At 48.9% G+C, this 14,179-nt stretch overlaps 1 protein-coding gene across 1 annotated transcript in view; it reads right to left on the minus strand.

Annotated features, from left to right (window-relative positions):
• Positions 1-10,445, minus strand: part of ANKMY1 (ankyrin repeat and MYND domain containing 1) — a 100,930-nt gene extending 90,485 nt beyond the window's left edge. The window contains exons 1-2 of the mRNA XM_082252200.1: positions 10,276-10,445; positions 858-1,243 (exon numbers count right to left, since the gene is read on the minus strand). Of these exons, the coding sequence (XP_082108326.1) occupies positions 858-1,223 (366 nt within the window). The 5' untranslated portion in view covers positions 1,224-1,243; positions 10,276-10,445. The remainder of the gene's footprint in view (positions 1-857; positions 1,244-10,275) is intronic.
• Between the last annotated feature and the right edge of the window lie 3,734 nt (positions 10,446-14,179).

The following is a 14,179-nucleotide window of genomic DNA, read 5'->3' on the forward strand; positions in this document are numbered from 1 at the left end:
TCTTTACCTCTCTCACCAAGGCTCTTCTCCCCCGATAGCTCAGTTTGGCCAGACGGCCAGCTCTAGGAAGGGTTCTGGTCGTCCCAAACGTCTTCCATTTGAGGATTATGGAGGCCACTGTGCTCTTAGGAACCTTAAGTGCAGCAGAAATCTTTTTGTAACCTTGGCCAGATCTGTGCCTTGCCACAATTCTGTCTCTGAGCTCTTCAGGCAGTTCCTTTGACCTCATGATTCTCATTTGCTCTGACATGCATTGTGATCTGGAAGGTCTTATATAGACAGGTGTGTGGCTTTCCTAATCAAGTCCAATCAGTATAATCAAACACAGCTGGACTCAAATGAAGGTGTAGAACCATCTCAAGGATGATCAGAAGAAATGGAAAGCACCTTAGGACCATGTGATATTTCAGTTTTTCTTTTTTAATAAATCTGCAACAATGTCAACAATTCTGTGTTTTTCTGTCAGTATGGGGTGCTATGTGTACATTCATGAGGAAGAAGAATGAACTTAAATGATTTTAGCAAATGGCTGCAATATAACAAAGAGTGAAAAATTTAAGGGGGTCTGAATACTTTTCGTACCCACTGTAGTTTTGCTAAAAAAAAAAACCCAAAAAACGCAACAGCTAAAAAACGCTAAAAAACACTACTGCAAAAAAAAAAAACAACTATTATGTAATTCAAGGGTCCCTCTGAATGAATTGTTCAGGTAGGCACTTACATTATATAGTTTTTGGTAAATCAAAAGGATTTTCATCAACAGATTGTAATGTGTATGACCCACTTTACACAATACATTTCCTAAGGACTCAGGATTTTCTATTATCCCAAATGTTTATATGACAGCAGTCACACACCTCTCCATTGGACCATCTGAATTCCCCAACTCCCAGCTTCATGTTCATAGTAATATTTCCTCTGTAGATGGAGCCATCAGACCATTGCTGAAGTTCCACATCTTCCTTTGAATGCCATTGCAGTTCTTCCTGGCCTGTCTGAGGATCCGGGCTTACTACGTCTTTCCCATCTAGAACTTGTGGTTCGTTCTTTTTTTCTGATTCCTCCTCATTTATCTCTTGACGTAATTCATTTGGAAAACAGTGCCTGCATATGTTTTCCTGTTGTTCACTGTCCACATCTGATGCTTCAAATTCTTCTGATACTTCAAGTCCTTTATGTAGATTTGACTTATTTGTTGATACCAGCATGTCGGGATCAGACATGTCTCTTTCTTTTCACAGACCTGTGGGTAACACAATTTGGCCAAATCAAAAGGCTGATGAGGAAGGAAATTAAATCCAATAAATTCAAACTGCCCACAGAGTATATACGTAGATTGTTTACTGTATTAACAGGAATTCAGTTGGTTCAATGTTCCATAGTAAACTAGTAGTTTAATAACGGTTCTATAGATGAGATCAGGGGAGTATTGGCCCGGGGGGCATCTGCCCCCGGACCAGTCTGATGTCCCATTAAAAGGCTGCACCACTTCTGCCACAGACATGCCTAAAGGATTCCTGGTGAAGAAAAGTAAAAAGTCCCCCCCCCCCCCCGCTGACCTACTGAGTGCGGGATAAAGACAAGGACAGAGCGCAGCCCTGCCCCCCAGCATGGATGGTGTAAGCTGTGTCTGAGTAGAGGCAGGTTCCATACGCCACTGGAGACTCTCCTCCTCCGGCCAGCCCCGACCGAGCTGTCTCAGCTCCCCCCAACTGCCCCCTGCTGGCCAGGCCGGGAAACCAGATTCGGCCGTTGAATAGAGAGCACCTGGAGCGGAGCTTCAGCCTGGAATGGGGGTCAGGAGGGGGCTGGGAATAGGGAGAGTGGGAAGGGGGCCAAGTTGATGCACCATGGGCCTCTGGTTTGTACTTACCCCCTGGGCTAAAAGTTGCCAGTCAGCCCCTGTATGGGATAGAGGTAAAGCAACAAGCGCATTATAACCCTCCCCTCTGACATGTTTCAGCTGACCTCTGTTTTTAAGTAAACTCATGCCTTACCCATTCAGGACAAAGTAAGTAACAAAGTACTACTTACAAAGTATTATGTTTGCTGCATAACAGGCACGGTATGGACTTTCTTTTCTATCACATTCCCCCCTTCCAATACATTCCATAAGTAGGCTTGGCTACCTGCTGATCCTCTTATCTTATGGATAAGATCTGCCTTAAGTGGGGTAGAAAATCTGCCGAAAATTCCCATCCGAGGTAAAATTGTACCATTTTCAGCTAGTGTGTACACAACTTTCAGCAGCCAATGCAGACTTTTTAAAAAAAAAAAAAATGGAGGGACAAACACCAAAATTTTTATCGTCCGTCCCCAGACGACCAATTTTCATTTAATGCAGTACGTCTGCGAAAAATCGGATTCGAAAAATCGGATACGAAAACTCTGACGACCCAGAAGTCTAGGAACAAATGTCCCAAAAAAAAAATCGGACAAGAAAATTTGTGAACATTTATGCACTGTCAACTAAAAACAGTAATGAACGTTGAGCATGAGAAAGAAAAATCGGAGAATATTTCATCCGATTCCCGTCAAGTGTGTACATAAGTGAACATTGTAGATTCTCTGCAGTCTACAATCATGGCAAACACACACAGTAACCATGGGATAACTGTCTAGCTCCCTCTTTGTGGGCTAGCATGTGAGAAAAAGAAGCAGAACAAGGAGCCAATCAGACCATGTGATGACAGGAAGCATGCTGATAGGAGAAAAACGTCATCACTGTGCTGCTTCATCTTTCATTGTCCAGTCACAGGCTGGAGTGAGACCATTGAATAATGCAGAAAATCAGATTGGGGACATCTTGCAGTAGAAAAAGGTCCTATGAGGAAAAATATCTGGATTTAAGGTAAATATTGCAGCAAAAGTTGATTCTGATATTTTATGTATGAACAGGCTAATTTATTTCATCTTGGTATTTTGGCTGGAGTTGTGCTTTAAATAGCAAATTCTCTACCAGACTCCTCTCTGATTTAGTTTCACTTTGTTGCAGCAAATCTGAATCTGTTGCTTTGCCTTGCATAAGGAAAAGAAGCCCAGATTCAACGTATTCAATTCAGATTCAATTGACACCAAAACCTTTTTTTAGTTTTTAGAGTGGAGAGGGATTAGAACTCTTGTCAGGTTTTTTATTGCTGTCAGTGTCCCCATTATGGAAATTCCACCTCTCTACTTGTCCTGTTTACTATTATCATTGAGAGTTAACGTGAAAGTTTCCAAATTTTGGGTTGTCATCATAGCAGGAAGAAAGGGAAAATCTTCCTATGGAGACATTAGTTCTGGTGACAACCAGGAAATTCATTCACCTTGGATGGCTTTCCTCTCACTTCCTGTTTTGGCTACAGGAAAGGAAGTGAACAGAAATCTACTCAATGGTACATAGAGTAGATAGCAAAAAAACTCTTACAGGGGTTCTAACTAGGGATAGACCAATATAGTTTTTTCAGGGCCGATACCGATACCGATATTTTGGTCACAACGTATCCATATTGGCCGATGTGGGTCTATATTTTGTACATTTAAAGTTTTGAAAAGTAAAGACACTTTTTGACACAAATCTGGTACTGAACATGTTAATTTTTGTTTAATGCTTAATGGCTGGCTTGCTGGCACCCTGTGGTGGGTGGCTGGCTGGCACCCTGTGGTGGGTGGCTTGATGTCTGGCAACCTGTGGTGGGTTGGTGGGTGGCTGGCTGTCTGGCACCCTGTGGTGGGTGGCTGGCTGTCTGGCACCCTGTGGTGGGTGGCTGGCTTGCTGGCACCCTGTGGTGGGTGGCTGGCTTGCTAGCACCCTGTGGTGGGTGGCTGGCTTGCTGGCACCCTGTGGTGGATGGCTGGCTGGCTGGCACCCTGTGGTGGATGGCTGGCTGGCTGGCACCCTGTGGTGGGTGGCTGGCTGGCACCCTGTGGTGGGTGACTGACTGGCTGGCATCCTGTGGTGGGTGGGTGGCTGGCTGGCTGCCACCCTGTGGTAGGTGGGTGGCTGGCACAGTGCTGTGGGTGGCTGGCTGGTACAGGGCCTGTGGGCAGCTGGCTGGTACAGTGCCTGTGGCTGGCTGGTACAGGGCTTGAGGGTGGCTGGCTGTCTGGCACCCTGTGGTGAGTGGCTTGCTGTCTGGCACCCTGTGGTGGGTGGGTGGGTGGCTGGCACCCAAATCTGGTACTGAACATGTTAATTTTTTTAATGCTTAATGGCTGGCTTGCTGGCACCCTGTGGTGGGTGGCTGGCTGGCACCCTGTGGTGGGTAGCTTGCTGTCTGGCACCCTGTGGTGGGTGGGTGGCTGGCTGTCTGGCACCCTGTGGTGGGTGGCTGGCTGGCTGGCACCCTGTGGTGGGTGGCATGCTGTCTGGCACCCTGTGGTGGGTGGCTGGCTGTCTGGCACCCTGTGGTGGGTGGCTGGCTTGCTGGCACCCTGTGGTGGGTGGCTGGCTTGCTGGCATCCTGTGGTGGATGGCTGGCTGGCTGGCACCCTGTGGTGGGTGGCTGGCTGGTACCCTGTGGTGGATGGCTGGCTGGCTGGCACCCTGTGGTGGGTGACTGGCTGGCTGGCACCCTGTGGTGGGTTGGTGGGTGGCTGGCTGTCTGGCACTTTTTGACACAAATCTGGTACTGAACATGTTAATTGTTGTTTAATGCTTAATGGCTGGCTTGCTGGCACCCTGTGGTGGGTGGCTGGCTTGCTGGCACCCTGTGGTGGGTGGCTGGCTTGCTGGCACCCTGTGGTGGGTGGCTGCCTTGCTGGCACCCTGTGGTGGATGGCTGGCTGGCTGGCACCCTGTGGTGGATGGCTGGCTGGCTGGCACCCTGTGGTGGGTGGCTGGCTGGCACCCTGTGGTGGATGGCTGGCTGGCACCCTGTGGTGGGTGACTGGCTGGCTGGCATCCTGTGGTGGGTGGGTGGCTGGCTGCCACCCTGTGGTAGGTGGGTGGCTGGCACAGGGGCTGTGGGTGGCTGGCTGGTACAGGGCCTGTGGGCGGCTGGCTGGTACAGTGCCTGTGGCTGGCTGGTACAGGGCTTGAGGGTGGCTGGCTGTCTGGCACCCTGTGGTGGGTGGCTTGCTGTCTGGCACCCTGTGGTGGGTGGCTGGCTGGCTGGCACCCTGTGGTGGGTGGCATGCTGTCTGGCACCCTGTGGTAGGTGGCTGGCTGTCTGGCACCCTGTGGTGGGTGGCTGGCTTGCTGGCACCCTGTGGTGGGTGGCTGGCTTGCTGGCATCCTGTGGTGGATGGCTGGCACCCTGTGGTGGGTGGCTGGCTGGTACCCTGTGGTGGATGGCTGGCTGGCTGGCACCCTGTGGTGGGTGACTGGCTGGCTGGCACCCTGTGGTGGGTTGGTGGGTGGCTGGCTGTCTGGCACTTTTTGACACAAATCTGGTACTGAACATGTTAATTTTTGTTTAATGCTTAATGGCTGGCTTGCTGGCACCCTGTGGTGGGTGGCTGGCTGGCTGGCACCCTGTGGTGGGTGGCTTGCTGTCTGGCAACCTGTGGTGGGTTGGTGGGTGGCTGGCTGTCTGGCACCCTGTGGTGGGTGGCTGGCTGTCTGGCACCCTGTGGTGGGTGGCTGGCTTGCTGGCACCCTGTGGTGGGTGGCTGGCTTGCTGGCACCCTGTGGTGGGTGGCTGGCTTGCTGGCACCCTGTGGTGGATGGCTGGCTGGCACCCTGTGGTGGGTGGCTGGCTGGCACCCTGTGGTGGATGGCTGGCTGGCACCCCGTGGTGGGTGACTGGCTGGCTGGCATCCTGTGGTGGGTGGGTGGCTGGCTGGCTGCCACCCTGTGGTAGGTGGGTGGCTGGCACAGGGGCTGTGGGTGGCTGGCTGGTACAGGGCCTGTGGGCGGCTGGCTGGTACAGTGCCTGTGGCTGGCTGGTACAGGGCTTGAGGGTGGCTGGCTGTCTGGCACCCTGTGGTGGGTGGCTTGCTGTCTGGCACCCTGTGGTGGGTGGGTGGGTGGGTGGCTGGCACCCAAATCTGGTACTGAACATGTTAATTTTTTTAATGCTTAATGGCTGGCTGGCTTGCTGGCACCCTGTGGTGGGTGGCTGGCTGGCACCCTGTGGTGGGTAGCTTGCTGTCTGGCACCCTGTGGTGGGTGGGTGGCTGGCTGTCTGGCACCCTGTGGTGGGTGGGTGGCTGGCTGGCACCCTGTGGTGGGTGGCATGCTGTCTGGCACCCTGTGGTGGGTGGCTGGCTGTCTGGCACCCTGTGGTGGGTGGCTGGCTTGCTGGCACCCTGTGGTGGATGGCTGGCTGGCTGGCACCCTGTGGTGGGTGGCTGGCTGGTACCCTGTGGTGGATGGCTGGCTGGCTGGCACCCTGTGGTGGGTGTCTGGCTGGCTGGCACCCTGTGGTGGGTGGGTGGCTGGCTGGCTGCCACCCTGTGGTAGGTGGGTGGCTGGCACAGGGGCTGTGGGTGGCTGGCTGGTACAGGTCCTGTGGGCGGCTGGCTGGTACAGTGCCTGTGGCTGGCTGGTACAGGGCTTGAGGGTGGTTGGCTGTCTGGCACCCTGTCTGTGGGTGGGTGGCTGGCTGGCTGTCTGGCCCCCTGTGGTGGGTGGCTGGCTGTCTGGCACCCTGTGGTGGGTGGCTGGCTGGCTGGCACCCTGTGGTGGGTGGCTGGCTGGCACAGGGGCTGTGGGTGGCTGGCTGGTACAGGGCCTTTGGGTGGCTGGCTGTCTGGTACAGTGCCTGTGGCTGGCAGGTACATGGCCTGTGGGAGGCGGCCTGAGAAGGCAGAATGACATCACAAAAATATCGGCAATATCGGCCAGTTCCGGGGCCGATACCGATATATCGGGGAAATTGCCCATCGGCCCCCTCGGTCTATCTCTAGTTCTAACCATCCCTTACAGGCCATGGAATGCAAATAGTTTGTTGCATTCTAAACGCTGCCTCTAGACAAAGCAACGTCCTGGGCTATGGCCACAAACAAACTGACCGATTAGCTGCAGCCAGTTTGTGTGTGGCCAAAGCTTAGCAGAAACACAAGCGCAGGGTCAGTCAGAGGCTCTATTTGCATTTAACTGCTCGGATGAGCGATTACATGCAAACAGTGGAGGCGCCAGCTATTGATCTGTACAGTCTGCTGCATTCATAGGTAGATAAGCACTGCCTCTGGACACAGCAACACCCTGGACTATGGCCACATACAAATTGGCTGATTAGTTGCAGCCAGTTTTTCAGTGGCCAAAACTTAGCAGAAACACCAGCTCGAAGACTGGCTGAGTCCAGGGTGGGTCAGAGGCTCTGTTTGCATTTAACCGCTCAGATGAGCGATCGTATGCAAACGGTGGCAATGCCATCTATTTGTTTGTACAGAGTACAAATCTGAGAGCTGCAACTGTTTGCATGGTGTGCAGTGTTTACAACCACCAGCAGGAGTCTACAGATTTTTTTCTGGTAGCTGCCCCTGGCTGCTGCTATTCGGTCAGGTGAATGTAGCCCTACCCTTGCAGTGAGGCTCCCCTCCCCCTTCCCTGCACATCAAGGGTTAAAAGAGAAGTGCAGGATTTCAAAATAATAGAGGTTCATAAGCACCTGGGATGTAACCTTGAATCAATGTTTCAGCTGTCCCCCATGGGCTCAACTCCAAGGAGTGAATGATCAAAGGCCACTGATTTATCAGTTCTCAGGTCCACGCTGAGCATAGGGGGTGACTGTTAATCACTGCTCTGTGCTCTGCCTCTCCAACGCTCACTGGAGCGCCAAGCAGGAGAGGAGCGGGAGTGGCTGGATCAGGCCGAGCAAGCTGCCAGTCAGGCATCTGGGTGGATCCTGACAATATTGTCAGGATCCCTGCAGAGCCTGGACCAACTCTGTGACATCAGCCAACAGCGGATTTTAGCCTGCTGTCAGCTGAATCTGGGTGAACCACAGGAGAGGTATGGCCAAAATAGGCTTGGCCATACTTCTCCTTTAAGAGTGCATTCACACCTGCGAATGCGCATACACTCCCATTAGATGCGAGAACCCTGGTGGGGGCTCCTGGGATTAGCTGCAGGAGGCAGCCTCATTGAAAGCAAAGGGAGCCTGCCAATTCCTACTGCTAATCACGGCCATTCATATGTACTGTATTTCTCATGCAGTCAGATGCAAGTGATTGGCCCTGAACGCAGGCAGTCTGTGTCCAGGGCAGACGATTAATCGCATGCGATCACTGCTTGGGAGATTACATGTGAATCGACAACCTCCCATTTCTTTCAATGGTGCTGACTCCCACAGGTAATAACAGTGACCCTCACTGGAGTTCTCACATCTAATCAAAGTGTAGGCGTGTTCCCAAGTGTGAAAAGCTTGGTTCTGTCTGCAGTACCATTAACCACTTGACCTCCAGAAGATTTACCCCCTTCATGACCAGGCAATTTATTGGCACTGCATTATCGTGCGACACTGTACCCAAACAAAATTTATAAAACATTTTTTCCCACAAATAGAGCTTTCTTTTGGTGGTATTTGATCAAAACTGTTTTTTATTTTTTTTGCGCTATAAACAAAATATATATATATATATATATATATATATATATATATATATATATATATATATATATATATATATATTTTTTTTTATTTTTTTTTTTAAATAAATAATAAAAATAAATATTTTTTACTTTCTGCTATAAAACACCTCCAATAAAAAAAAAAAAAAAAAATCTAATTTCTTTATAAATTTAGGCCAATATGTATGCTGCTACATGTTTTTGTTTAAAAAAAAGTGTGCCAAGCCAGTGTTTTTGTGTACACTGTGTGCTGCTTTCACTAGGGGAAGAGACAGATTCTAGGCCCTGCTTTGCAGAAACACAGGATTCATCCCTTCCACTTTTAGAACTGAGATTTACAAAGGCATGTCTCAGTTCTCTGTGTATTGCCAACGACTGGTGCCAGCAGACATTGAGTACCAGGCACCCACAGATTGGCTTCTGCTGTGAAGCAGCCTGCCACCAGCGTGCACATAGCCCCTGCAGGCGGGAGTGCAGAATCACGTATCTTGCTGCCCTGTAGCAGTAAAAGTGCTATTGTGGCAGCACCTGGAAAGCCTTCTAAAATGGCAGATGGTTAAGTCTGACAAGTCTGTTTCTGACAGGCACCCAGCTTGTAGGACTACAGAAGCCAGAGGAGCGCGCTGCAGTCACATAGCCCCCGCTGTCTCCCTCGCTATCTGTCTGTTTTCCGTGCGCTAACTTCTTCTTTTTGCAAACACAGACAAGTGTAAAAACCACAAGTCTAAAATAGCAATTTACAGGAAAAGAGATGCAGGAAGAGAGAAGTAAGTTCTGCTTAGGTAAAAAGGAAAATTTTGTCATTTTTATATATGCATTTGTGACGTAACTGCTGATATATAAGTAACATGCATGCCTATTTTGGGCGCTTGGCAATCGGGCATGAGCCGGGCTAAGTAATTTTCGCTAGGAAATAAAAAGGTCTGATTCCTGAAAGTTTGAGTCCGAAATTCCTTCTGGGTTTTAAATAACTATTCCCTACAACACTATAGGGCGGTCAGCAAGTGGTTATAAACAGGGCTTTTTTTCTCAGAGAATAGGTGCAGGAACTCCTCCCTTCTGAGTCACCCCTCAACTCTGTCCCCTACCCACCCCCGAGCACCATTCCTTGGTTTCACCTCCTACCTACCTCCCAGTACCACCCCTTTTAGAGAATTAACGATAACGAGAAAGGCAATATAATAGATCTAGAAACAATGGACACCCCAGCGACAATACATCCACCCCTGCAACAATGGACTTCCAACATTCAGCATCAATAGACTCTCCAGCAGCCAGCAGCATTAGGCCCCTCCCTCAACAGTAGATCCCTCCCAGCAATGATTGATTTCCTGCAACATGATACCCCACCAGCAACAACAGACTTCCCCAGCAACAATAGACCCTCTGTGCAAATAGATCTCCTCCAGCAGCAAATAGATCCCCTCCAGCAACACTAGATTCCGCAGTAGCCAGTATCAATAGACCCTCCAGCAGCCTGAAACAAAGACCCCTCCCTCAACAATAAATCCCTCCCAGCAACAACTCACCCACCAGCAGCAAAATACCCACCCCAGCAACAATAAATCCCTATGAGCAACAGAAGACGTCCCCAGCAACAATAGACCCCCATCCTCTGCAGCAATAGATTCCCTATTAGCCAGCATCAATATAGACCCTCCAGCACACCCCAGCACCCCTTGTCATTACATACATTCGGTTCTGGAAGTGCCGGAACTGCGTTCCCCCGCGTTCCCGCTGAAAAAAAGCCCTGGTTAAAAAGCATTTTTACTTACCTTGTCCCTCGCTCCCTCTGCAGCCAGCGCTCTTCTCTTCCTTCTGACGCTCTGGCTGGTGGTTGGGCGCTCAGCGTCCTGATGATGTCACAGTGTGACCCATAGATTGAGTGCCGAAGAGAAGCAGCTTTAGGGGAATGATCGCATGGCGAGATGGACCCTGCAGAAGCGAGGGATAAGGTAAGTAAAAGCGCTTTCTAATGGTACTGCAGACAAAAGACAAACATTAACCCTTGCAGGGCAGGGTAGGGACCCACTTCTAGGGTAGTTTTAGATTTTCTCCAGAGTTCTGCTTTATAACTAATTAGCAGAGGGATTCCCTGGAATATATTATATAATGTCAGCAGCAACCTTCTAATAAAACAAAAGACAGCAGCAGGCTTCCTATGACAACACAGCACACAGCCATTCTATAGTCATTACACACATGGTACTAGAGGGCTCACAGCACACACTGTGCCCGACACACACAGACAGGCACACGGGCACACGGGTTACCTCATGAGCTGGTACCGTTGTATCGCTGGGATAGTTGTATCAGCCGTTCCCATAGAGACAGACGACATTCTAATGCGATAGGCTCCTGGCAGAGCACGTGACCTGGTGCTAGCCGCGTCTCCATGGTAGCTGGGGACGGAGAATGACGTCCTATACACGTGGCGTCCATCTTTGATTGGGGAAGTGCTAGGCTATGCTCTCTGTGTTCTAATTTGCAGTGTAGACAATTGTATGTTCTTATTTCACCCACACAGTTTGTACTGTAAAAGTGTGACTTTACTTTCATAAACCCTCATTGCTGTAGAAAACTGCATTAGCTGCGTGTTTTTTGTCAGCACCTTTTTGAGGACATTAATCCCGCCCATTTGTGGGAGTCTCGGTGCTGTGCCGAAAACTCCAACTTACCGAATTCTCCAATTAAGTTACTTCCGGTGAGTGTATACCAGGAATAATTGGGGATTTCAACCACTTGGTGTTTTCGCAGAACACCAATGTTCTATCAGAATAGCGCTACCTATCAGTTCTGCAACCGGAAGTGACGTTCGGACGAGTACAACTTACTGCACATGCGCTATACGTTCCAACATGGCTGCTATGCATTTTAATAGGATTCCTAATGTGACAGAACACAAAGCAGCGGCGGACATGTTCTTACACCCACACAATTCTTGAATTTTACATTTATTTTAGCACTAAACTCACCTTATAGGCTGAAATAGACTATTTCACAGCGACCGAGTGAAATAGTCTATTTCACAATATAATCAGTTTGTCGATGAGCAGTGAGGGGTGTACCAAGATGGCTGCTGCCACCTTCTACCTGCAGGTTTCTCGCTATATTTACTATATTACAATAATAATAGAAATGTAATACCGTTATTCAGTCTGTAAGGTGAGTTTACTGGTAAAATAAATGTAAAATTCAAGACTTGCGTGGGTATAAGAAGATGTCCACCGCTGCTTCGTGTTCTGTACTATTAGGAAACCTATTGGAATGCATAGCGGCCATGTTGGATAGCATGGTGCCTGGGAAGTAAGTTGTTCTCATCTGAACGTCACTTCCTGTTGCAGAATCTGATAGGTAGCGGTATTCTGATAGAACACCGACAGCCTTTACACTCAGGTAGATACTATAATTAGTGGAGATTGTTAGTCTGCCTGCTAGTAACCAAAATCATGGCGGTGACAATTAGTGGGCGGACTAACATTCTGCACTAATTATAGTATCTATCGGAGTGTATAGGCTGCCGGTGTTCTGTGAAAACACCAAGTGGTCAAAATCTCCAATTATTCCTGGTGTACACTCACTGGAGGTAACGTCGTTGGAGAATTCGGCAAGTTGGAGTTTTCGGCAGAACATCAGCAGCAGTTGAATGCAGCTCAGTGTGCAGTGCGGACAGGCAAGTGAGAAACTTTAATAAAGTGTTAATAAACCCAGGACCCTGCATTAATTATATCTGGTCTCCCACAGTACACAGAACATGGAAATGCGATTATGTTAGTAAATGTAAACTGATAAATACCTTTTCTCTTTAGTAGTATATAGCAGTCTTGTGACTTATATCAATTCTTAGTAAAGCTTGTAGGAGGAGTTTTTATTCTACCCGGATCCTCTGTCTGGACATGTCTGGACAGTGCTGATTGGCTGATCACATGCACCCTCCCAAGAAAAATAAAAAACTCTCTAGCAATACACACCAAACTGAGCATGTGCAGCCTGTCTCCTGGCTCTGTAAATATCAAGTTATTTATTAGAGACAGTGAAAGAAGAGAAGGATCAGAGAAGACAGGATCAAACAGCCTTTATACACAATGCAGAGGATTAACCCCTTAGGGTACACAGTGAGTATAACAAGCATGCTTTACTGCATATACAGACTGATTTTACTGTTGCGGGTTTAGTAACACTTTAAGGGCTCATTCACACCTGAAACTGCACATAACTGTGCATTTTTGACTGCATGTTTACATGCATTTGAAACGCGTTTGATGCATGCTTGAGTGTGTATTGCTCTGCGTTTGCATTGCATACTTTTTTTGGGCTTGGCCTAAAGGAGTGCAGTGCATTTGAAGCACGTTTGTAGCATGGTTCCTGCATTTGCAGTGCAGAAATTGCACTGGAGTCAAAAATGCTGAATGCTCTAGTTTTTTTAACTGCACTGAACTGCATAGCTTCCAACTGTCCCTGATTTTGGGGGATTGTCCCTGATTTGGAACAAAGTCTACAACAACAAGAGAAGGTTGCACCTACCTTGTGCATTACCACTTAAAAGGTTTAATAAAATCCAAAAAAGCAACATACATTGTACTCACAACCTCATGATAGTTGCTCACATGTAAAGATAATGGACCCAATCACCTCAAAGACAGCCCAGATATTCTTATGGTGCTGGATGACGTGATGGTATCCGCATATAGTTGGCTGACGTGTTTCAAGGGAGGACCCACTTCCTCAGAGCCAAAAAATGCAAACTTTTACTCCGGGACCTGGAGGGGAAACAGCTTCCCACTGTCTTTGTGGAGCTGGCAGGTCAGTTGGTCCAGGGGCTACAGTTTATCTGTGATGCCTCTTTGGATGCGGCTCCTTTGATTCTTCTAGGCTGTCTGTATCAGCAGTGGTCCTTCAGCGTATTGTCTGGCTAAAATGCTGGTCCGGGGATCAGACATCTAAGAAGGCCTTATCTGATCTCCCCTTGTAGGGGATCGCCTGTTTGGAGCTTCCTTGGATGACATCATTAAGGGTCTCACAAGGGGGTAGAGTACTCTTCTTCCGAGGGCTACCAAGGGCAAGGAGCCACGTTATAGACGTGAGCTATTCTTCTCGGCTTATACGAGGCCTTTTCGTCCCTCAGGGTTTTAAGACAAGGAATCAAAACCCTTCAGGGCCTCCACCTGAGGTTCCAAAAGGACCTGGTCTGGCAAGCCACAAGCTGGCTTTTCCAGACCTGCAGACAAGACTTCTTCCCTGGTACAGGACAAGTGGGTCCACAAAATCTTTCATTTCACTACAAGATCCAGCTTCGGCTTATCCTCCAGAAAGGTTCTTCCCTTCCAACCTGCACTTATCCCCAGATCGCTTACAGGGTCTCTTTGGGACAGTGTAAGCCTTGTTACTTCAAGGGGTGATTGTTCCAGTTCTGACTTTGGAACGTTTTCAGGGGTTTTAATCAAACCTCTTTACAGCTCCCAGGAAGGAAGGCAAGGTACGTCCAATTGTGGACCTCAAGGCACTAAACTGCTTTGTACAGGTACAAATGTTCTGAATGAAGTCCATTCACACATTCGTGGCATCCCTACATCAGGGGGCTTTCCTCACTTCTATCGACATCAAGGACGTCTACCTTCCCATTCCAATATGTGCCGGTCACCAGCGCTTCCTCCGCTTTGCCGTAGGAGAGAAGGAATT

The sequence above is a fragment of the Pelophylax lessonae genome (genome assembly GCF_965119305.1).
Source record: "Pelophylax lessonae genome assembly, chromosome: 3".
NCBI classification, from domain to species: domain Eukaryota; kingdom Metazoa; phylum Chordata; class Amphibia; order Anura; family Ranidae; genus Pelophylax; species Pelophylax lessonae.